Here is a 24,705-nt window from a genome sequence, read left to right on the forward strand (position 1 = left end):
GTTAGGGTTATTATTATGGTTAGAGTTACTATGTTTTATATTAGGGTTAGTATGTAATTAAGGTTATGGTTATATCTGCAATCATAACAATGACCAATGATCATTATCTCAACCTTAACCCTATCCCCAACCCTCAAATCTAATTCTAATCCTAAACCTAATGCTAATCTCGATTCAATTTCTAACCATAATCTTAAACTTCATCCTAACAAGACCCTAACTCTAACCCTAATTTTAACTTTAACCTTAAACCTAATCCTGACCCTAACCTTAACATTAATCCTAACCCTGAATCTATATTTAGCCATAACCTTCAACCTAACAGAGATGACATATCAATGGTCAAAGATGAAATCAATGTTGGCAGTGGGCCAACGTCCCTCGCAGGGATTCACAACATGGTTTAATAGCCTCTTGTGGATTCTATAAGTCTAGTGGTTGTATCGGGCATTGATAGGTCGATCTTTTGGTGCAATGACAACCCTAGCTTGTAACAAGTGGTATCAGAGCTTGGTCATAGGTTCGAATCACGCAGGCCACATCGAGTGACGTTGGGAGGGGGATTGTTGGCAGTGGGCCAGCATCCCTCGCGAGGATTCGCGACATGGTTTAACATCCTCTTGTGGATTCTATAAGTCTAGTGGTTGTATTAGGCATTGACAGGTCGAACTTTTGGTGTAACAAGTGGTATCAAAGCTTGGTCACAAGTTCGAATCACGCAGGCCGTAGCGAGTGATGTTGGGAGGGGGATTGTTGGCAGTGGGCAGCGTCCCTCGCAGGGATTCGCGACATGGTTTAACAGCCTCTTGTGGATTCTATAAGTCTAGTGGTTGTATCTAGCATTGACAGGTCGATCTTTTGGTGCAACGCCAACCCTAGCTTGTAACAATCTATTCATTGTAATCTATTTCATTAGTTAACATATAGTTAGTAACATGTGACATTATATAATTGAATATATTCGACTACATATTTATTTAATAAATTAATTCTTTTAATAATTATCTTTATTATTTTTTTATTTTTTATTATTTTCTATTTTACATAATAGAAATTTTTAGAAATAAATATATTTTAATATATAATTAATATATATTAACTAAGTACACTACACCCAAATTATTTTAGGAGTCGTCTATTCTCCACACAAAATAGTACTTGATCAAAAACGCACGATTTCTATTGTTCATCTTCTTAATTTGCTTTTTCAATACTATTTTACAACGAAAAAATTCACTAAAAACAATTGTATTATGCAAATTTATGTTTTTGATCAAGTGTTGTTTTTGTGGAGAATAGCCATTGCCATTATCTCACTTCCTACTACCACATGGGCTCCATTTTATTTTATTTAATATTGTATCTCTACCACTATCTCTATATATTTCTTGTTCCATCTTCTCCTTTATCTCTATTTTGTTATCTATTCATCTCTCTACCCTATATCGAGCTCCCTCTCTACCTCTTTATATATCACTTCCTATCTATGTAGATTTATTTGCCTACCTTGCACTCTTTCTATACCTCTATACTTATCTCCTTGCATCTCTACCACTACATTTCCATTTTTTTGTCTCATCTCCCTCTTTATATCTATTTTTTAATCCCTTCATCTCTCTACCTATATCAAGCTCCGTCTCAAACCTGTTTATATATCACTTGCTATCTATGTCTTTATTTGTCTATCTTGCAAACATAACATGAGAATGTCAATTAAAAGTCTAACTATCTTCTTGATTGAGAGATTTTATTTCAATAGTGTTTTGATCCCTATTGATTTGAAGCTATCACTTCTCTATTGACATCTTTGTTGAAAAAATCATTCCGAAAATAGACAACCTATTGACTTCATGTACTACCCAAATATATGAAAAAAAATAGACCAATTTTTTTTTTTATTTAACTTCCACACTTATTCCACTTACCCATTGCACACCAAAGTGCAATTGGTGATTTAACTTTATTCGTGCAATTATTTGTATATACGTATACCATGAAGGAAGGAAAAGTAACTTAAAAGATGCCGACAAATCCCTCTTCATTATCACCAAGCTGTGCAGTTGTCCTATCTTGGTGGGTCCCATATGCTACCTATATATAACACGACAAAGAAAACGTTTTTCAGTACTTAGTGTTGGTGCAGATTTTTGGGCGGTTTTATTGTGGACGATAGATGGATCCCATGCTTCTCTCCAACAACATTTCAACAATCTGTTCTGCGTTAACAGGGAAACTATGGTTACAATTCGTACTAGTTATAAAACACCTCCATTTCAATGGTGGGATTTAGAGGCTAGACAACTGCAAGCGCTGCACTAATAAGAGAGCTAACCTATTTTTCTGTACACAGAGCGGCTAATAAGGAAAAGCTTCAATTACAGACTGCAATGCCGGTATGGCAATAACATAGAAACGAGGAAATCCTCCTTCCTTTAACAGATTCTCCCACTGCTCTTCACTTCTCTCTTTCCCACCACTGGTGTGCGCAAGCATTACCAGATCAGACACAAGACCCAAACTAGGAACCACCCCTGTCTTCTCTTGGGTATTCAGAACCACATCCACAATTATCACCTTCCCTTCATCTGGAATCGCCTTTCTGCATTGCTTCAGAATTTTTACGCAGTCCTCGTCCGCCCAATCATGCATTATCAACTGCAAAATTTCAAGAAAAAAACAGAACACCCATTGAAAAAACCGCTTGATCGCCTCCTACATACAATATAAGCAAGCACGGAATTCGATCCACCGACCTTCATGAATACAGCGTCTGCTGATGGAACCTTCTTGAACATGTCCCCTCCGACGTGCTTTACCCCTGCATTATGGGCCAAAAAACGATAAATATAAAAAAAAGCGAGTCCCATTTATAACACGCGTTATGTTGTTACAAGTCGTATACTTAAATTTATTTATACCAGGGAAACGGGGAGCCGTAGCTACGACGTGGGGGAGATCATAGTTGATGCCATTTATAGTTGGATGGGCTTTGACGATCTCTGCGATGGTTATTCCGATCCCACCTCCGACGTCCACCAAGGAATTCAAGCCCTGAAACCCCCCGTAAGTAGACAACAAGGCCTTTATCACGAAGTTGGTGTTGCAAGCCATGGCTTGGTTGAAAAGGCCGTTGTAATCAGGGTGCGCCGCCGCGTAGTCCCAAACATGAAGGCCGTTAGCCTTCTCGAACGCCACGCCGCCATCGAGGACGCAATCGTTGAAATGGTGCCACGGCGCCATCATCGTCACGTCGTTCTGCATGAGTAGCAGGGCAGTTATGGACAGCGACGGCGCCGCCACGCCGTCTTTTACCAACCATTTAGAAGCAGGCGTTAGGCCGTATCTCACTTCATTCGCCCCTTCGCTCGTGTCGGCCCTGAAAAAGTTTTTTGCAACGAGGAAGCGCAGGATTCTGAAGAGGCAATTGACGTCGGGCTTTTCGCTGGGAAGCTCTGCGGCGATTTGTGAGAGGGAAAGCGTTGCTCTGTGGCCATGGTGCGCAATGATGTCGGGGATTCCGAGCAGAACGACGGATTTTACTGCCAAAGACTCCACAAATGCAAATGTGTATTTCCATGCCTCCGCTTGTCCGGCGAGTTTTTCTTCCTCGCTCTCGAACATGCCATCATAGTTTTCTCCATTGTTGGAGAGCTTATCACCTGCTGGACCATCCATATTTCCAACTTTGAGATACAGTACACGCTTAGAAGGCCCAAGGATTACTCTATATATATAGCGATTTGGTTCTGTTACAAAGATTGCCATAATCTTTGGGAATACGAAATGTTTTTCTTTTTATAAAACGCTTTAGAAGATGGAATTTAGCTGGCTTCTTGAGCACCCCATTTGTTTCGTTCTATGGTTATTCTTGCACCATTGAGCGTCACCATTTAAATGCGTTGTAGCAAGCATTTAATTTGATTTGATCTAAAATTAATTTTGTTAGATGTGAAAACAAGTGTCATATAGTGGTAAGTACTTGCCTTCGTTAATTTTTTAATCGAGTGTAATTGAAATCTTAAATAATTTGAGTTGTATATTGGAGGGGTGAAGAGTCGTAAGAAATGAATATTCACATTGTTAGCAATAATCATTTACAATATAAGTGAAATGAATATTCGCATTGTTAGCAATAATCATTTACAATATAAGTGATTTGATCATAAAATATAAACGAAGTTGAATATGAATGTACACAACTTATTTTAACAACTTAATTTATACCAATAAATTATGCAAAATATTTTTGTTATTTGAAATGTTTTTACAACATATGTTTACAATAAATACAAGAGAGATATTACATCAAATGCATTTGTTTCTATTTGGTGTGTTGGTTTGTATACAATTTTCACCATGCATAAGTCTTATTGCATTTGTACTTACTAGTCTAGCCATTCTTTGAGAGCTTGAATAGTCTTGAAAAACCATATTGGATGTAAGATACTTAGTAATTTTATCAATGTTACAAATATGCATAAAAGATGTTTTAAAATATCGTTAGCTATTGTTTGTGACTTGTAATGGGGACCAAAGGTACTTGTATAGATTTTGAAGAGTTTCATAAAAATGATGTTTTTCCAAAAAAAAAAACTCAATCATGAGCTGATCTTTAGTATTTCATTTTGTTAAGACCCCTACTCTTCTTACATTTTACAATAATAAATTGATTTATTATTATTTTTTATATTAATTTTGTTATCAAGTAAATTTTCAATATGAATTTTTTATTTAATATTATAAATATATGATAAATTATATATATTAAAAAAATAAAATATGATTCCTAATAGATCATAGTTCAAGATTAATTGTCATGACTTTTTAGTTTTTTATGTATATTAATTAAATAAAATAAATTTTATAAAAAACATCAATAAAACTAATTAATCTAAATATTTAACACCAAACTATTGATATGTTTGGTATTGAGCTACCAGAAAAAATGAATGATTAATCTGGTTGCCCTCATTGTGATATGTTTTAATTGACAAATTTTTATGTTATATTTTTTTGTTTTATGGGGAATCCTTTGGAAGCAACTTCAATTGATGGACTACTGGAATATAAAAAATTACATTATTAATCGGTACCTATATTCCTGCCTAAATGGTTGTCATGAACATTATTTGTTTTAGATTTCCGAAAAATCTGCTTATAACAACAAAAGTTGTATTGGCCAATCAGGATACAAAAAAATAATTTTTATAATATGTAAACTTAAAAATTGCTCAAGTAACTTTAGAAAATAGAAAAAAAATTAAAAACAAAAATAAAACCTTGTTTGTAATTGGTTCAAATTAATTTTTTTAATAACTAGTTAACTCTAAAAAAAAAAAACTCATTACAATAGTATTTGCCTAACGACAAGTACTAATAAGAAAAATTTGATGTTATTGAATAAATCAATTTACTAACATGGCAATCAACTTGCATGTGGAATGGACTAAATTTATTGCAACAAAGAGTAACTAGGTTTCTTGTAAAAACTACAATGTATGTCTATTTAAAATCTGTTTAAACTAACAATGGTATAAAAGTAAGGTGATAGTAAAAAAAAATCACATAAGTAAAAGTTATATTATAATTATTTTATTAATCAAAATACAGACAATAACTAGTAGTATGTCATAATATAAACCTCAAATAAAATAGCAAATCAATTAATGCTTAGTGACCAAATTTATTGGAAATCACAAAATATTATAAATGAATTAATTTTAAAATATTAAAAAGCAAATATGAAATAGTGCAAATTAATTTAAAACTCTAAGTCACAAAATATTATAAACGAATTGATTTTAAAATATAAAAAGGTAAATATGAAACAATGCAAATTAATTTAAAAATCTGAGTTGTACAAAATGTTTTTACAATTCATGAAAATAATCAACTTAAGAAATTGATTAGATGGAATACATTTGAAATATAATTAGATAGCTAAAATAAGTGTACACATTTTTCATTAAAAAATAATTATTAGTATTCATAAATGTAATATGGTCCATCTTTTTATTTTGTGAGAGTCAACTATGGAATCCAACTTGCAATACCTTGCACACAAAAACAGTAAATTCGCAACAAAGTTAAAAATTAAGTTATTTTTTAACTTTTTTTTTTAACTTAACTTTCAAATTTTATTTGATTGATCCACTTCTCTAAATCACATGAGTATTTCTTTATTCTTATTAGTATATTTGTTAATTTAATAAAACTAATCCAAAAAATGTTTAATATGTCAACAAGAAATATAAATTGCTATCATTTGAGATTTTAAGTCAATCTTAATTTATTCAACATATTTTATTAATTAAAAAAAAATAGATTAAAAAAATCTCAAAAATTTACAAACTTAAATGGACAGTTATATTTAATGTTATTAAATTATTCAAAATTTCTTAGTCATTGATTTTTTTAAGTACTATATTCTCCAATCTACTCTTGAGAATTACTTAATGATTTCAAGTATTATCTTATGTCGAAATTAGAAACTACATTAAACTTATCAAAAATAAATAAGTATTTCAGATATATTTTTTTTGTAAATTTTAAAATTCTTATCGATACAACCAACTCTATTAATTAAGACCATTTAGACACACAAGTCTTAAATTTTTTAATCAAGATCATGAAATATTTTATGCAACAATTCATAGACAACCAAATCTATTTATTTAAAACTCCAATTCAATTCTATGAAAATTCTAATTAATAATACAACATATAGTATTAAATTTGTACAATGATTTAATTAAAAAAAAATCTTCTCTATTTTTTTAATAATAAATCTACTCTATTTTTTTTTAGTAAATATGTATTTATAACGATTTTAATGAAAAAAATTAGCTATTTTTTTTAAGAGATTAAACTTTACCAATATGAATTAGACACTCAGCTTTGTTTACCAATATGAATTTTCTTTTCATGTACAAAAGTTAGAGAAATGGGTAGCAAATCACTAATCAATGTGCTAAATTCTTTGCTCAAAGAATCTTGCTATTTAACCCTATTTTTGTCCAATTGCTTGATTTTCTCAAGATGAGAAACAAAAAGGAATTCATTTAAGAGAGCAATGAATATCCTTCCACCATTTTCATTTGCATTTGAAATATTCTTCATCTGATGTTTCCCTGTGGGTAGTGACCATTCTGTTAACTATAGCACCAATGTAGTACAACATTATTCGTAAATAAAATCATTCCAAATTGTGGAGTGAACAGAATGCTAACGACATCGATAAATTAAAAATGAATGGGAAGAGCATCAGTTAATTAAAAATTTGACAGTGAAAAGATGGGGTTTAAAGGAGATGTGTGGGTCGGTGCTCTAACTTCCATTGATTTTTCGATGTAATTTCGGCAACATAAAAAAAAAATGGCATAAGACATCAAACGATTCCAGTGGACATTCCCACCAAGTAAATCCTATTGAAAAAAAACATAATCTATCAAATTAAAATTTATAATAAAGAAAATGTCATTTAAAGAAATCTATTGAATATAATATATATATACATTATATATGCATTTGGGAGTAGAAAGATAAAGACACAAAGAAGGAACAGATGTTAGTAATTAAATCTCAATAATTTTAATCATTAAGGAAAACACAAGCCTCCTTTGTTATTGTTGGGCTGATCTTAATTAGTAAATGAGTTTGTATCAATTCTTTTTAAGTAGCGCATCATCATCAACAAACGTAAGTTCATTTTTATCAATTTAAATTGGATGAATACATTTCAATCAATATGAATCAAAATGAAATAATAGATATGTAAGTATGATAATTTATATGTTGCTCTACATTTTTATGAATTTAGGAACTATTGATTGTATTATATTAAAGTCTACATATAGGAACATATAACATTCAATATTATGAAATATTATATATGAAAGACCTTTGTTTAGCATTGTCTTTATCTTTACGTTTTCTATTTCTAGGAGATATTCCTCCTTTAGCAAGAATTTTTTGGAAAAATTTATCTATTATGGTGTGGATGACAAGAAAGCTCCTATTGAAATTTTATGAATTATTGGTCCTGAAATGTGTGTTAATTTGTCACCGAGATTTTTTAAGGCCTTTATAATTAATATTTATGCCATAGTAACTACACATTTTGTAATGGGGAATCAGCTAGGATTTTGAAGACATGTTTTTAATTACCAACATATTTGCTAATAACATTAATATTTAACCATTATGAGGACTAATTTTTTCAATACCAATATAATTTCATGCTAATTAATTTGTAATTAATATTTATGCCATAGTAGCTACACATTTTGTAATGGGGAATCAGCTATGATTTTGAAGACATGTTTTTATTTACCAGCATATTTTCTAATAACATTAGTATTTCACCATGTATGAGGACTAATTTTTTCAATACCAAATTATAGGGCCAAAATTATCTTGAAGATTATAACATATGTATTTTTATTATGGCCTAATTTGTCCAAAATTTATATGGACCATTTTACAACCATGTATGTAATTCACCAAAGTTTTACTACACTTTTTAACAATCATATGAAGATTCACCAAATTTGTAGTCCACTATTTTACAATCCCACAAGATTCACTAATTATGAGAAATTATAAAATATAATTGAAACTCTAAACTAATAATTTACACAATGTTCTTTCAATTTAGTTCATAGACTATCTACAAGTATATGCATTGGCAAGTTAGTGAAAGATAAGTGATAATTTATTTATTTTTAATAATATATAATATTCTTCATATTAATGTATCTCTTTGTTAGTTTGTTTTTCTTGTCACACATGATATTGAGTAGGGAAACATCTAATCCGTAAGGATATATATTCTATAATTCATTCTTCTTGATTTTGTAACTTGTTTACTTTTGAGTTTCATTGATACACAATATATGAGCTTAAATAAAATGATATTCTTTGCAACTCATGAGAGATGTCAAGAAGGAACAAGTTTCTTGAAAGTGGTAAATTGATTTTATCAAAGTGTAGGAATATTAATTCATAATTTGGTAATGTTTTTCATCCATCAAATGAAGATCAAGGAAAAACATTTGAATGTGTGTAAGGCGCAACCATATGTGTGACTATTGTGACCTTTTTTTCTTTGGTGGGTCTCAATATTGCTAGTCAACTCAACCAATTGATAAAATTCAGAACCTTGTTTTGGTATGAGATAGATATCATTGGCCACATTGGTGAATCTTTGTGAGTAATTCTCTATCTCTCTTTCTCTCCCAATATTATTTTGTAAATGTAATTTTGTTGTCGAGAAATTATATATTATTTTAATAAATTATATATATTTTCTAATCAATTATTTGTAACATTTGTATTTATCTTACCTACAAACTTAAAAATATTTAAATTTTTTTTAAAACTATCATAAACTTGACCTCTAAAATCTTTATATGATGATAACTTAGATGAAACCACTTATTTAAGGACCTCCAGAAGCTAGATGAAAACAAATTGTTAATTCATTGAGTGCTCCTTCAATTTCACTTAGTCATTATATTTGGCAATACTCTTCCAATGGATGGATGGAAGTGGGAAAAGGTATAAGTTTGAATAGTTTGATTTTAGGATTAAGTAAAAGCAGTTGCGAAAGATATTTTAAGAAACACGGTTCATAGGAGGCGAGCTTACAATCAAATGAAAAATAATGAAGTATAAGGTTATATAGAAAAAATATTGACGTGGGTCCCATGGTCTAGTGGTGAGGACATTGGACTCTGAATCCAGTAACCCGAGTTCAAATCTCGGTGGGACCTTTTCCATATTGGAAAATAAAGATTATCGAGGAAATTTTAAATATAGCTTTGTGAACTTTGAATGTGAGAGGTCTCGAGTTCTATTCTCATAATAAACTTTATGCTGCTGTTCTTCTATATTTTCCTTTAATTCTTTTTACATTACAGAGTGCGTGCAGGTCCTCAACCTCTCGCCTTCCTTTTCTTTTTTAAGTCTTTGGAATCTCAGGAAAGGGATTGCCGATATTAATAGTATAAATCATATATTGAATATATAACATTATATTATATTGCAATACATCTTTATAGTCTAATAAATCACTTGTAAGATTTAATGTAATTATATGTTGTAGATATAAATTTATTATGATTAGATGTGTTTCATAGCACATATTCTTAGATATATGGAGATTTTGAATAGATTTATCAGTGTCATGGTGGTTTTGAATCATAATTTCATATTGCAATATTTCTAGATCACTTGTCTTATTTTGTCTCTATGGTTTAAATAGAGCATGTTCCAAGGGTTGTGACTATTCTGGCTCCAAAAAGGTCTGGACTACATTGTCGTTCACCTAAAATAACCTTCGCGTTATATACAGGGGGTTATAGTGGTCGGAGTGCTTCTGTTGAGCCCTGCAGCTATTATGAGCCTATTCTGCATTTTTTTGTGTCTGCATAACATGAAAGTTTTGCATTCTACGACATCACAGTTTTGGAGCCAGATTAGCCGCGAGAGTAATCCATTAATTGAAAGAATTTGAGACCATCATTCCATGCATATCCTCTAATCATAGCATTTTTCAACTTTTTTGGTGTGTGTCCACTTTTTTGCACATCATCTTGGTGCCCACACTCTATGGACTAAGCTTGGTGAAATGTATCAAGCCAAATATTTATTGAATCAGAATTTCTTGAGGAAGAAATTATATTCCTTGACAATGGAAGAAGGTGGACGGATTACAGACCACTTGGAAGAATTTAATATGTTGGTGATTTAATTGGTATCTGTTGGTGTTAAAATGGATGAGGAGGAGAAATGTTAGATCTTGTTTTATTCTTTGCCTAATTCATGGGATTCTCTTGTTATGGCTATTGGTAGAACATGTGTTGTTTTGAAGTGTGAAGATGTGGTGGGTGCCTTGATTTGTGAAGAGATACGGAGGAAGGTATCCGTCAACTCAAAGGAAACCTTAACTATTCATGGATGACCTACGCAAAAATGCAAGAAGTATGAGAAGCATAATAAATCAAAATCTCTTGGAAAGTCCAAAGTCATTTGTTTGAACCGTGGTAAATCTAGACGCATTCGTAAGGACTACAAAGAAGAAAATAAGAAAAAAAAGGAGAACTTTGATTCTGATTCTAAGTCTGAAAAGGAAGATGGTGATGCATTCATTATAGCTTTGGCTACTCATGCAGGTAATGATGCATGGTTAATTGACTTAGGTGCATATTTTCATATGAGTTCCAAATGAGATTGGGTTGTTGGATATGAAGAATTCAATGGAGGTAAGGTGTACTTGGGTGATGATTCACATTAAGATAATCTTGGTCGTGGTAAAGTTAGAATCATGTTTTTTTATGGTAGAATAAAAAGGATTAGTGATGTGTTTCATATCCTTGGGCTAAAACAAAATTTATCGTTTGTGAGTAAACTGATAAATGTGGGTGTGTAAGTAGTCTTTTATGATGTAGGATGTAAGATGGTTAAGGGTGCTATGGTGATTGTTAGAGGTGTCAGATTTAGCACTTTGTATAAGCTAGAAGCATACACTGTTGACTGTAATAGTGCTTCTATAAAAACTAAATTTGTGGATACTTCATTAGAAGATTTGAGGATTTCACTTTTAGTAGATGGACATGGCTTTTGGGTACCTAAGGGTGCTCTTTCTTCTAAAGAAAAGTTACTTACAGAGAAGAATATGTTATGGCACTAGAGATTTGGCCACATTGGAGAAAAGGTTCTAAGGATCTTGAAAAATAAAAACCTTGTTGAAGGTTTGAATGATTGTATTATTGACTTTGATTTTTGTGAGTATTGCATTTATGGAAAATAAAACTGCATTCAGTTTTATTCGATTTCTCATAAATATTGTGGTGTTTTGGATCTTATTCATTCTTATGTGTTTGGTCTTGTAGATGTTCCTTCCATTCAAAAATCCACATATTATGTTTCATTTATTGATGATTTTAGTAGAGAAACATAGGTATACCTTTTAAAGAGTAAATCTAATGCAATCAGTCAATTTAAAGAATTTAAAGCAAAGGTTGAGTTGCAGACTAGAAAGAAAATAAAATGTTTGAGGGCTAATAATGGTGATGAAATTTTCTCTAATGATTTTGATAGATTCTGTAAAGAATGTGGCATTAATAAACACAAGACAACTCCATATTCTCCGCAACAGAACGGAGTTGCAAAAAGAACGAATAGGATATTGATGGAGAAGGCTAGGAGTATGTTGAGTGGTGTTGGTCTAGAACAAAAGTTTTGGGTTGAAGTTGTTGTCATTGTTTGCTAGCTGATTAATAGGTCTCCTACATCAACTCTTGTTGATAAAACACCTATGGAAGCATGGTTAGGTCACAAGCCTTCGTTGAGATATCTTAAAGTTTTTGGTTGCGAGGCATATGCACATGTGCCAAAGGAGAAGCAAACAAAGTTGGTAAACAAGGCTGTGAAATGTATCTTCATCGGATACAGATGGTGTGAAGGAAACAAGCTTTGGGACCCTATTACATAAAAGGTAATACATAGTAGAAGTGTTATTTTTAGAGAAAATAAGTCACATCTAGCCACATTGCAGCCAGAACAAACTAAATAGGAAGATGTGATTTAATTCCCTTATATGCCTAAAAGAGTTGAATTGAGACCCCCGGATAGGCAAGAAGTTGAGGAGAGCTCATCTAGCTCTGAATCTTTAGAAGAGGAGGAAGAACCTCCAACCCAGCTTGTTTGAGGGTCTACAAGACATAGATCTATAATTGATGATACTCTTTTGAAAGCTTGCTCTAAAAGTATATTGTAATTTTCTCATTTTTTTAATAATATATTGGGCAACTTTTCGAGTGTGGATTTTTTTATTTTGAAAGGGTTTTCTCCACATAAATCACTATGTTGTGGTATGTCCGACATGAATCTTTATTTTTGTTTAAAGCTTCTAAATGGTGTAAAGATTTAATTTTTTTTTAAACTAACCTCTTCTCAAGATTAGTTTAGGAAGTTGATCCACTACCTTAGCTTCCTTACTACTGTTTAGATGTTCCTAAAAAGACCAAAATATCAAAATCAAGCTTGAAAAATTCATTCAATCATCCTAAAAATAGATTTCTATGCTCATCTTGAATTACAAAAACATTCCACCAAATGGATTTTGAAGACAATTCCTAGATCCAGAGATATTAATGCTAATAATTTCATATCGAACTACCACTTCATGACTTAAAAATTAGGTTTCTTTGTCAAACTAAGAATTGCTATGCATGGGAAATGAGGCATAAAACTAGATACCAATATCTCCAATTATTTCTTTTAATAAGGAAGAGATCAACTTCCTTCATGGTTATCCATGTAAGGGTATCCTCTCATTGAATTAATCAATCAAAAAATGAATGGAATTTCATGGTCATCTGTGTGAGGGTATCCTCATCCAATCAACCAATCAAGACTATGGATAACTAGCTATTTATCTAGAGTCCTAGTTGATCAAGTGAATCACCTAGTCCTTATTGACTAAACATGACACTTAGCCAATTCCTCACCACCTAGGCCTAGTCCCCATTGTCTAGTTAATTCACCACTTAAACAAGTCCCTTCATTTAAGGTCTTTCAAACAATTGAATAATTTAATTATTTAGTTAATCACATTTACCATCTCTTTACAATAAATAAATAAATAATTACCATTTCCACCTATTTTCCATCTCACAAATGTCTAAAATAATTAAATAAGTTAATATGATTTAATTATACTTATATTCCCTCAATGCATTCCAAGAATAAAGTATACTTAAAGACAATTATCCTTATGGTTCCATTATTCTCTCCACCAAACCCAAGAACATAGCCCTCCTAGATGCATGTCCCTTATTTCACTTATGGTCATAAACACTTGCTAAATTTAGTAAGTTCATCCTAATCATTTAGTCATCCACATATTAACTAGTCAATGAGAAAACAAAATCATAATGGAGTCATGGATAACATTTTGAGAAATACTTTTGATGTTATCATGTTGCCTTTTTATCTCTCTTATGAGCTCTTCAACTAGTTGAGTAGAAAATCAAATCATAATGGAGTCATTGCTGATATTTTAGGCTGATTATATTGTTATTGTGTTTCTTTTATCACTTTTGTGAGCTCTTCAACTAGTTATGGAGAAAGCCAAATCACAATGGAGTCAAAGATTACATTTTGAGAAATGATTTTGATGCTACTATGTTTTTTTCTCTTTTGTGAGCTCTTCAACTAGTCAAGAAGAAAATCAAATCACAATGGAGTCAAGATAATTTTTTGAGTTGATTTTGATGTTATAGTGTTGTTTTTTATCTCTTTTGTGAGCTCTTCAACTAGTCAAGGAGAAAATAAAATCATAGTGGAGTCATGGATAACATTGCGAGTTGATTTTGATGTTTTGATCAGATTAAACTGGAAGAGGCCCGAACCATTATATAGTTGTTAAAGCGAAGAAACACAGGGTCTCACTAGTAGTGAGAGCCCCAAACCAGAGGGCTAGTTGCCAAAAGGAACAAAATCTAGCTGACACCTAAAACCAAACACCACAAAACCAAAAGATGAGACTAGACTAGACTAGATGAACAAAAATAAATAAAAAATCACACTCCCACCAAAGACACAAACCTATGGCCTTCCTAGTGGGGGCTTCTCAATTTTCCAATCTTGGCTCATTGCTTTCACTATGTCAAAGAAGGCGAGCCTCTTGTTCACTTTTTGTAGGATTTCTTTTCAATTCATCAAATTTAAAGTTGATATAAAGATTCTTCTTTTAATTAAAAGAATTAGTAGGGGAATCTAGAGTATCTTTCACCCTTGACACTGACGACTCCATTCTAGTAGCAGGGTATGAATTTAAGTGACATTTCTTTTTAGCCTACCTACTATTGATTTCTTCTTAGACGGCTTATAGAGGTGCAAAATTCTTCTTTAACATTTTATTGTTTTGGGCTTTCATTCCCCCTTTTTCATTTTTAGGGATGCCTGGTTGTCCTACAAAACCTCAATACCCTTCATCTTCTCCTTTCTATCCTCCATCTAGTACATTTCACATAGCCCCTTCAATTCCTCTTCCATCCCTTCCCACTTCTCAAGCTTTTGTGCTAGATCATTTGCTGCCACCCAAACCCTTTGATCCTTATCATCCATTGCCCAATAAATCAAATCAAGGAGCAAATCAAATCACAATGGAGTCATGGATAACACTGTGAGTTGATTGGATGTTATGCTAAAGATGATTAGTAATGTCCTTATTACCATTTTTAAAAGAATCGCTTTACTTTCAAAGTACTACTTAAGGAAATGGAGGTATTATTTAAAGTTATTTTTTCAATAGATTTAGATTTTTTATGTGAATTCAATAAGGATCTTGATTTGAAAATCTAAATATATTTCTATATCTTCTTTTACTTATATATCTTTATTATGTCACTTTGATAGTGACCTTATTAGAATATTTAATGATAGTTTTAGATCTTCTTTTATTACGCCGAAGGCGTATCCTATCTGAAGTGGAAAAAGCTAACTTTCTACATCAACGGTGGGTAGCGTCAGACAGACATGCAAGACCATTGGAAGCAAGATGGTCATTAGATTTCGTTGTCGGATTTGTGCTACTTTATATTTTTATCATTTGTTATGTTTTCATTTTTTTCATTCGCTCTATTATTCCGGGAAAGATATTTCCCCATGTGGACTAGAAGCTTGTTTGCACCAATCCAAAACACCGAACAATCCCTATGCAAAAGTATCAACGTGAATTTGTCTGTTTTTGCGAGTTGTCTGACAGTGTTACATTTATCAAACTGCACTAAATAGTTTACTTCATTATTGAAAAGGTAGGAACGAAAGACGATGTGAATATTCCGTATTTCGTTTCAAATTTGTCTCTCTTTATTTTCTTTGTAATGCATTAATACTAATACGAATTTCTGCATTAAAAATTAATGCAAGGTGTGGATGCAAATAATGCCGCATAAATAGAAATATAGATTTATATTGCTACATAAATATGAATTTTAATATGAATTTTGTTTAATTTTAAATTATAGATAGGTAAACAGTAATAACTTTTTAATTAATGATATTATTTAACTTTTTATTATAAATAGGTAAATAGTAATAAATTTATAGTTAACATAATTGTTTTTAAAATAATAATATAATAAATAAGGAATTAAATAAATTATGGATTGATTTTTAATCTTATTTTTATTTTTAATTTTTAAAATTTAGTTGTATTTATAATTTTTGATATGAAAGTTAAAATTTTAGATTTAGTCATTTAAATATAATTTATTTTTGTTTTAAACATTTATTATAATTATGATTTTAATTATTTAAGAATTTTTTCTTATGTACTTTTCAATTTATAATAATTTTTATTTGTTAATATTAAGTTTACCTTTTGATTAATGTCAATAATATGTGTATTATATTAATTATAATTTTAGGTATAATTCATTAATATTTGAATTCTGCTAAATTAAAAACTAGTTTTACTTTTTATTTAATTATTTATTAACTTAACAATTTTATTATTCATTATAACTTTTTTAAAACCATTGTTTTTATTAATATTTAGTTTTTGATATTCACAGTAAATGCATAAACATGTCATCTTTTACTATTATTCTTGATGAATTCCTTCCCACTATCACACAATAAAAATACAGGTGACTTGATAGATAGACAACATGACATAATAAATTTAATGTATAATTAGATAATTATATAATTAGAAAATAATTGATTTTAATATATGATTTTAATAATATTATTATTTAACTTATATATGTCCCCCTCTATCTTTCATATCTATCTCTTTGCCTCTCTATCTTTATCTCCCCAAATTCCTTCTTCCATCTTTCCCTCTATCTTTCTCTAATTATCTTTCCATCTCTCTCTTTCTCTAACTTTGTCTAGATATAATTTACTACCTATATTTTTATCTTTGTATATGTCCTTGTCTCTCCCTCTTAATTTGATTTATCTCTTATATCTCTATCCTTCTCTCCTCTCTCTCTTTATATCTCCATCTCTATCTCTATCTACCTACCCCCACTATATCTCCCTCTTTATATCCCTATATATTTCTCTATATCTCTCTATTTCAGACATAGCATGATACTATTGGTAATGGAGCCTATTTATCTTCCTAATTTAGAAGTTTTGTTTCATTTGTGTTTAGATCCCTACAAGTGAATGCATAGTTGATTGAAGCAATCACTTCTCCATTAAGGAATTTTTTTGCACAAACAACATGAATTGTTAAATGGCCTACCAATGGACCTGCGAAATTATTTTTGGTTTCTATCTTATATCGCTTTGGTAAAATGTTGTAAACACTAAATCAATATGCAACAAAAAGGAGGAAATATATTCACATGTTATAGTTCTGTTTAAGCCTTGGCAAGCAACTCAATCATTGTTTTTAGCGTGGTTTCAACAAATTTGTGTGATTAACTTTATTTCTTCTTCATGTAAGTCTTTAATATTTTTTACTTTCTAAACAAATCTCCATCTTCCTCTCTCCCCCTTTATATCTAGACATGTATCCCTCCATCCATTCATCTCTCTCTCTCTCTCTCTCTCTCTCTCTCTCTCTCTCTCTCACACACACACACACACACACACACACACTCATATCTATCCCTCTGTCTTCTCTTTGTTTATTCTTCTACTTCCCTTTCCTTCTCTTCATATCTCTCTCCTTCTTGATGATTCAAAGGTTCTATTTTAGTTGTGTTTAGATCCATGTTTTTGAATGCAAAGGTCATTTGAAGCTATCACTTCTCCATTGAGATATTTGTTGCACAAACAACATTATTTGCATAATGACTTATCAATTGACAATATGTAGCACACAATTGTATACAAAAAATATACCAAATTTTTCCCTAATTGAACTTCCACATCTATTCAACATACCCATTGCACACCAAAGTGCAATTGCTAGTTTAGTATCATTATTTTTGTCAATTTGACAGAATCTCCCACTCCTCCTCACTTCTCTCTTTCCCACCACTGGTGTGGGCAAGCATTACCAGATCAGACACAAGACCCAAACTAGGATCCACCCATCTTCTCTCGGGTGTTCAAAACCAAAACCACATCCACAATGATCACCTTCCCTTTATCTGGAATCACCTTTCTGCATTGCTTCAGAATTTTTGCGCAGTCCTCGTCCGCCCAATCATGCATTATCAACTGCAAAATTTCAAGAAAAAAACACCAAAACACCCATTGAAAAAGACGCCTCGCCTCCTACATGCAAAATAAACAAGCACGGAATTCGATCCACCGACCTTCATGAATACAGCGTCTGCTGATGGAACCTTCTTGAACAAGTCCCCTCCGACGTGCTTTACCCCTGCATTATGGGCCAAAAAACAATTAATATAAAAACTAACGTGGCAATCAACTAGCATGTGGAATGGACTAAATCTATTGCAACAAAGAGTAACTAGTTTTCTAGTTAAAACTATTAAAACCACAATGGCTATTTAAAATCTGTTTAAACTCACACTTAGCATCAAAATAAGGTGAAAGGGTTATGTGTAGTCAGTACATTGCAGGCAATAAATACTATTTGAAATACTTCATATTGAAAAATGACTTTGGTAGAACATTTTTATTACGTTTCAAAATTGTTTTATGTAGAATTTGGATGCTTGGTTAGAAATATTAAAATATAGGTAATTGCGATCTTCTTTTCTATGTCAGTCATTTATATTATGTACGTCATTTGTTTTATTTGTCTAATGTGATGTTTTCTAGCATAATAATTTTTTATGGACAATTAATGAATAATAGTGGAAATTCTCAAACTAATGTCGAAATTTTAATCAAATATATCTCATATTTAAATTTTGTTTTACATGTGATGTGATGTTCAATAATATTTTTACAGATTAAATCACTCAACCTAAATTTCGTATGTATTGAAGCATTTAAGTAAAAAAAAATATAATTGTGAAAGAAATAAAATTTAATAGTTTTTAATTATATGTGTGTGTGTGTGTGTGTGTGTGTGTGTGTGTTCATATGTATATATATACATGTATGTATGTATGTATGTATGTACATACGTATATATATATATATATATATATATATATATATATATATATATATATATATATATATATATATATATATATATATATATATATATATATATATATATATGTATGTATGTATTTATATGTATGTATGTATGTGTGTGTGTATGTACTATATTAATAAAAATAAAAAATAGAATAATAAATATAATTATATTATTTTATTTTAAATATAGATTTAAACTCTGTTAGTATATATCCAAATCTTTTTTCATTTATTTTTGTAGTGATTTTATAGATTGATTAATTAAACGCTATAATAAATGTAAAATGTAAATAATAATAAAATTAAGGTAAATAAATATTAGAAAATTAAATGAAAAAAAATGGATATCAATTTACATAATCTAAATTTATTTTTTAAAATAATATAATGGTTATATTGATTATTATATTTTCTATTTTTTATTACAAATTTATATTATGTTGATTGCGAAAAACTCAAAAATAAAATTAGAAATAGACATTTGAATAGCAGAATGAAATAATAAAGAATTAACTTAGAAAATATGAGTTGTGTTGTGTGAATAACATAGGCTAAAAAAAATTGATCTGTATTATTCATTGAAAAGAATTTTATGATCAACGTACATATATAGAAAAATTACTCTCAGTCTTCACCGATCAAGAAAGTTATAAACTAGTAGTTCTAAACTTAGAGTACCACACTTTCATTTTAAAAAAAAAGTAACTTTGCATGAGTTGTAGTCTATCATGGGTCTCTATGACCTCCTCTATCTCTCACTTTTGCCCCCCTTCATCTCTATCTTCACATCTCTCCCTCTCCCTTTATTTATATCTCATTATCTGCCTTTCTCTCTTATTCATTCCATCTCTCCCTCCACCCCCCATGCTCTCTCAAAGCTACATATATATGCATCTCTCTCTCTATATATCACTTCACATATATCCATCTTTCTATCTCTCCACCTACCCCTAATTCTCTCTCTATTTCTATCTCTATTTTTTCCTCTCTCTTCCTCTCCCCTTCCATCTCTCTCTCTCTCTCTCTCTCTCTCTCTCTCTCTCTCTCTCTCTCTCTCTCTCTCTCTCTCTCTCTCTCTCTCTCACACACACACACACACACACACACACTTGGGCCTCTCTCTTTCTATCCATATCTCTCTACCTCTCTCATTCTCTCTCTTATCAACTCCATCTCTTTTACTCTCCCTATCCTTCTCCATATCCCTCTTTGTCCCTCTTTATCTCTCTATATCTCCCTTTATCCATATCACTCTCTCCCCTCTCTATCTATTAACTCATCTTTCCCTCTCCCTCCCCTCCCTATCTATCTCTATCTTTTCATACCCTGCTCTACCTCTATCTCCTTACATCTCTCCCCCACTCACTTTCTCTCTCCCTCTATATATTGGGTCATCTCTCTCTCTCTCTCTCTCTCTCTCTCTCTCTCTCTCTCTCTCTCTCTCTCTCTCTCTCTCTCTCTCTCTCTCTCTCTCTCTCGATTTCTACCTCTCTCACTCTCTCTTCCCATATATCTCTATCTCACCTTGTTTCTATGTTCCTCTCTATCTCCATCTATTTCTCTCAATCTCTATTTGTCTATCTTTGCTTCTCTATGTTTGTATGCCTCTCTATCTATCTCATTGTCTCTCTCTTTATCTCTCCCTCCCCCTCTTTGTCTCACCCAATCTCTACCTCCCTCTATATCCCTTATTTATATCCTATCTCTTCCTCTCTCTCCCTTTCTCTTCCCATGTATCTCTATCTCTCTCTTTCTCTTTCCATATATCTTTCTCAAATCTCCCTCTTTATCTCTACTTCTCTTTGTTTGTAAATTTCTCTCTATCTATCTCTGTCACTCCCTTTCTTTGCCCCTCTCTCTCTATATCCTCATATCTCTATTTCTTCATCACCCTACCTCACCATCTATATTTCTCTCTATCTTTCCCTCTCCCCCTCCCTATATATATCCACCTCCCCCTTCCTTTATATCTCTCTATCTCAACCTAATGCCTCTTTGCATCTATTTTTGTCCCTCTTCCTCTCTCCTTCTAACTTAATTTATACTAATATCTTCATTTGTCCCCCTATCTCTAGACATGCCCCCTCTCTATTTCCATACATTTGTTTCCCTATGTCTCCCTCTTCCTCCTTTTTAGACATTTCAATAATATATTGCCGCAAGCTTTTACGTAAGACATTAATTGAACCAACATTAAACAAACAATTTGTTTGCATTGTAAGTGTCATTCACATTTAATATTCCATTACATACCAATGTGCACACAAGGTATCATGATAATCAGAATGACATACAAGATGAAATCGCCAATGCATCAAGAATGGGGGCACAAAGAAAAATATATCACTAATCATGTGAAAGGTCATTGTTAACTTTGTTGCACACAGAATATTTTCTAAATGGCCTGCCAATTGAACTCGTGTTGCACAAATGTATGCAACTAATAGAATAAATTTATTCTTAATTGAACATCCACACCTCTTCGGCATAGCCATTGCACACCAAGGTGCAATTGCTAGTTAGTATTCATAAATATAATATTCATTTTTGTCAAGCCTATTTTTCTTATTCTATGAGAGTCAACTATGGAATCCAACTTGCAATACATTGCACACAAAGACATTAGATTCATAACAAAGTTACAAAATAAGTTACTTTTTAACTTCTTTTTATTTACTTAACTCTCAAATCACACTTCTCTAAATCATAGACTTTGTTTTTTAATGAGTTTTTCTTTATTCTTATTAGTTCATTTGTGAATTTAATAAAACTAATCTAAAAATGCTTAATATGTCAACCAGAAATATAAATTGCTATCATTTGATATTTTAAGTCAATCTTAATTTATTCAACATATTTTGTTAATTAAAAGAAAATAGACAAAAAAAAATCTCAAAAATTTACAAACTTAAATGGACAATTATATTTAATGTTATTGAATTATTCAAAATTTTCTTAGCCATTGGTTTTTTTAAGTACTATATTCTCCAATCTACTCTTGAGAATCACTTAATGATTTCAAGTATCATCTTATATCGAAATTGGAAATTATATTAAACTTCTCAAAAATAAATAAATATTCGAGATATATTTTTTTTGTCAATTTTAAAATTCTTATGGACACAACCAACTCTATTGATTAAGATGATCTAGGCACACAAGTCTTAAATTTTTTAATCAAGATCATGAAATATTTTATGCAACAACTCACATAAAACTAGATCTATTTATTTAAAACTCTAATTTGATTCTATGAAAATTCTAATTAATAATACAACATATAGTATTAAATCTGTACAATGAATTAATTAAAAAAAAAAATCTGCTTTACTTTTTTATAATAAATCTACTCTATTTTTGTAGTAAATATTTATCTATAAAGATTGTAATGAAAAAATAGCTATGTTTTTTAAGAGATTAAACTTTACCAATATGAATTAGACACTCAACTTTGCTTACCAATATGAATTTTCTTTTTGTCTACAAAAGTTATTGAAATGGGTGGCAAATCACTAATCAATGTGCTAGATTCTTTGTTCAAAAAATCTTGCTATTTAACCCCATTTTTGCCCAATTGCTTGATTTCCTCAAAATGAGAAACAAAAATAAATTTATTTAAGAGAGCAATAAATATCCTTCCACTATTTTCGTTTGCATTTGAAAGATTCTTCATCTGATGTTTACCTGTGGGTAGTGACCATTCCATTAACTATAGCACCAATGCGTCACAATGTTATTGATAACTAAAATCATTCCAAACTGTGAAGTGAACAAAATGCTAACGACATCGATAAATTAAAAAATGAATGGGAAGAGCATCAATCAATTAAAAAATTAACAGTGAAAAGATGGGGTTTAAAGGAGATGTGTGGGTTTGTGCTCTAACTTCTATTGATTTTTCGATGTAATTTAGGCAACATAAAATCAATGACATAAGACAACAAATGATTCCAATGGGCATTCCCATCAAGTAAAGCCCATCAGCTAAAAAACCATAATCTATCAAATTAAAATTTATAATAAAGAAAATGTCATTTAAAGAAATCTATTGAATATAATAAGTATAAAAGAATATGAGAAGAAAATATATACAATGATATTGTATATGCATTTGGAAGTAGAATAGATAAAGACACAAAGAAGGAACACATGTTAGTAATTAAATCTAAATACTTTTAATCATTAAGGAAAACACAAGGCTCCTTTGTTATTGTTGGGCTAACCTTAATTGGTACATTAGTTTGTATTAATGCTTTTTTAGTAGCACATCCCCATTAGTTTGTATCAAAATCCTAAGTGATTCCCCATTAAAAAATCTTGTCGTGGGTCCCATGGTCTAGTGGTGAGGACATTGGACTCTGAATCCAGTAACCCGAGTTCAAATCTCGGTGGGACCTTTTCATATTGGAAAATAAAGATTATTGAGGAAATTTTAAATATAGCTTTGTGAACTTTGAATGTGAGAGGTCTCGAGTTCTATTCTTATAATAAACTTTATGCGGCTGTTCTTCTATATTTTCCTTTCATCCTTTTTACATTGCAGAGTGCGTGCAGGTCCTCAACCTCTCGCCTTCCTTTTCTTTTTGAAGTATAAAATGTTAAATCAGTTTTTTAATATTCTTTATGTGTTATACCCATCAAAGTTTATAAATCATATATTCAATATATAACATTATATTATATTGTAATATGTCTTTATAGTCTAATAAATCTCCTATACGATTTAATGTAATTATATGTTGTAGATATAAACTTGTTATGATTAGATGTGTTTCATAGCACATATTATTAGACATATGATTCTATGGTTGGTGCAAGTTAGTCTTATTAGTACTTTGATTTTATCATTCGAGAGTTTTATACTTAGTTTCAATATGATTGTAGTTTGATATATCTTTTTTGCTTCATTTTGTAATTTTGATCTGTGACAACAATTTTGCTAATATAGCTCTACTTGCCTTCTAAATAGTTGATTGTAGTCTTTGAAAATACATTAAATAATATATTGGAATGTGGAAATTGAATTTAGTAGCGAATCAATATATGGTTCTTAATTTTTTTAAAACAAAACCACACCTAATTTACATCCCCCTAGAAAAAAGTATGGTCATTAAGTTAAAAATAAAGACCACATTTAATTTACATCTTAGTGAGAAAAACCTACAGTTAATTTTTCTCCAACTTTGCATAGGTCTCTTGTGTCCATGATAAATACTTGTAACCTTATGTTTTTATACAATCTGCAACAAGAAGACAAACACGTCCATACAATCACCACAATTTTAATGATAAAATTTAGTGTTTCTTCAAAAAGAGCTAACATGACAAAAAGATAAACCATGCACACACATAATGATTAAATATACGTGTAGTGCAATAAGAGAAGCTCATGTCATTGAAGTATTTTGCAACCCTCATCCGCTAAACCTGCATGAATGCATGCAAATAAAAAAAAGTAAGACTTATATAAATAGAGCATGTTCCAAGGGTTGTGACTATTTTGGCTCCAAAAAGGTCTCGACTACATTGTCGTACACCTAAAATATCCTTTGTGTTATATATAGGAGGTTATAGTGGCCGTAGTGCTTCTGCCTAGCCCTACAGCCATTC

At 31.0% G+C, this 24,705-nt stretch overlaps 1 protein-coding gene and 2 non-coding genes across 3 annotated transcripts; 2 read left to right on the forward strand and 1 right to left on the reverse strand.

Annotated features, from left to right (window-relative positions):
- Nucleotides 1–2,285: 2,285 nt before the first annotated feature.
- Nucleotides 2,286–3,678, reverse strand: LOC131078153 ((R,S)-reticuline 7-O-methyltransferase-like). Its single transcript, XM_058015827.2, has 3 exons — nucleotides 2,919–3,678; nucleotides 2,754–2,818; nucleotides 2,286–2,655 (listed from the first exon to the last, which is right to left on the reverse strand). Exons 1-3 carry the CDS (start codon nucleotides 3,673–3,675, stop codon nucleotides 2,356–2,358), a joined length of 1,122 nt encoding a protein of 373 aa, XP_057871810.2. The 5' UTR covers nucleotides 3,676–3,678; the 3' UTR covers nucleotides 2,286–2,355.
- A 6,023-nt stretch (nucleotides 3,679–9,701) lies between these two features.
- Nucleotides 9,702–9,773, forward strand: TRNAQ-CUG (transfer RNA glutamine (anticodon CUG)). The gene has a single exon. It is a non-coding gene; the product is annotated as a tRNA-Gln (tRNA).
- A 13,647-nt stretch (nucleotides 9,774–23,420) lies between these two features.
- On the forward strand, nucleotides 23,421–23,492 carry TRNAQ-CUG (transfer RNA glutamine (anticodon CUG)). The gene has a single exon. It is a non-coding gene; the product is annotated as a tRNA-Gln (tRNA).
- The last annotated feature ends 1,213 nt before the right edge of the window (nucleotides 23,493–24,705 follow it).

This window comes from Cryptomeria japonica, chromosome 1 (genome assembly GCF_030272615.1).
Source record: "Cryptomeria japonica chromosome 1, Sugi_1.0, whole genome shotgun sequence".
Classification (NCBI taxonomy): Eukaryota; Viridiplantae; Streptophyta; class Pinopsida; order Cupressales; family Cupressaceae; genus Cryptomeria; species Cryptomeria japonica.

Excerpts from the sequence above, each read along its gene's own strand:
- LOC131078153 (XM_058015827.2), bottom strand. The coding sequence starts at position 3,675 with ATGGATGGTCCAGCAGGTGATAAGCTCTCCAACAATGGAGAAAACTAT. Across the intron at positions 2,819-2,918 it reads TACGGCTCCCCGTTTCCCTG|GGGTAAAGCACGTCGGAGGG; the intron begins GTATAAATAAAT and ends CCCATAATGCAG. Across the intron at positions 2,656-2,753 it reads CAGACGCTGTATTCATGAAG|TTGATAATGCATGATTGGGC; the intron begins GTCGGTGGATCG and ends GAAATTTTGCAG.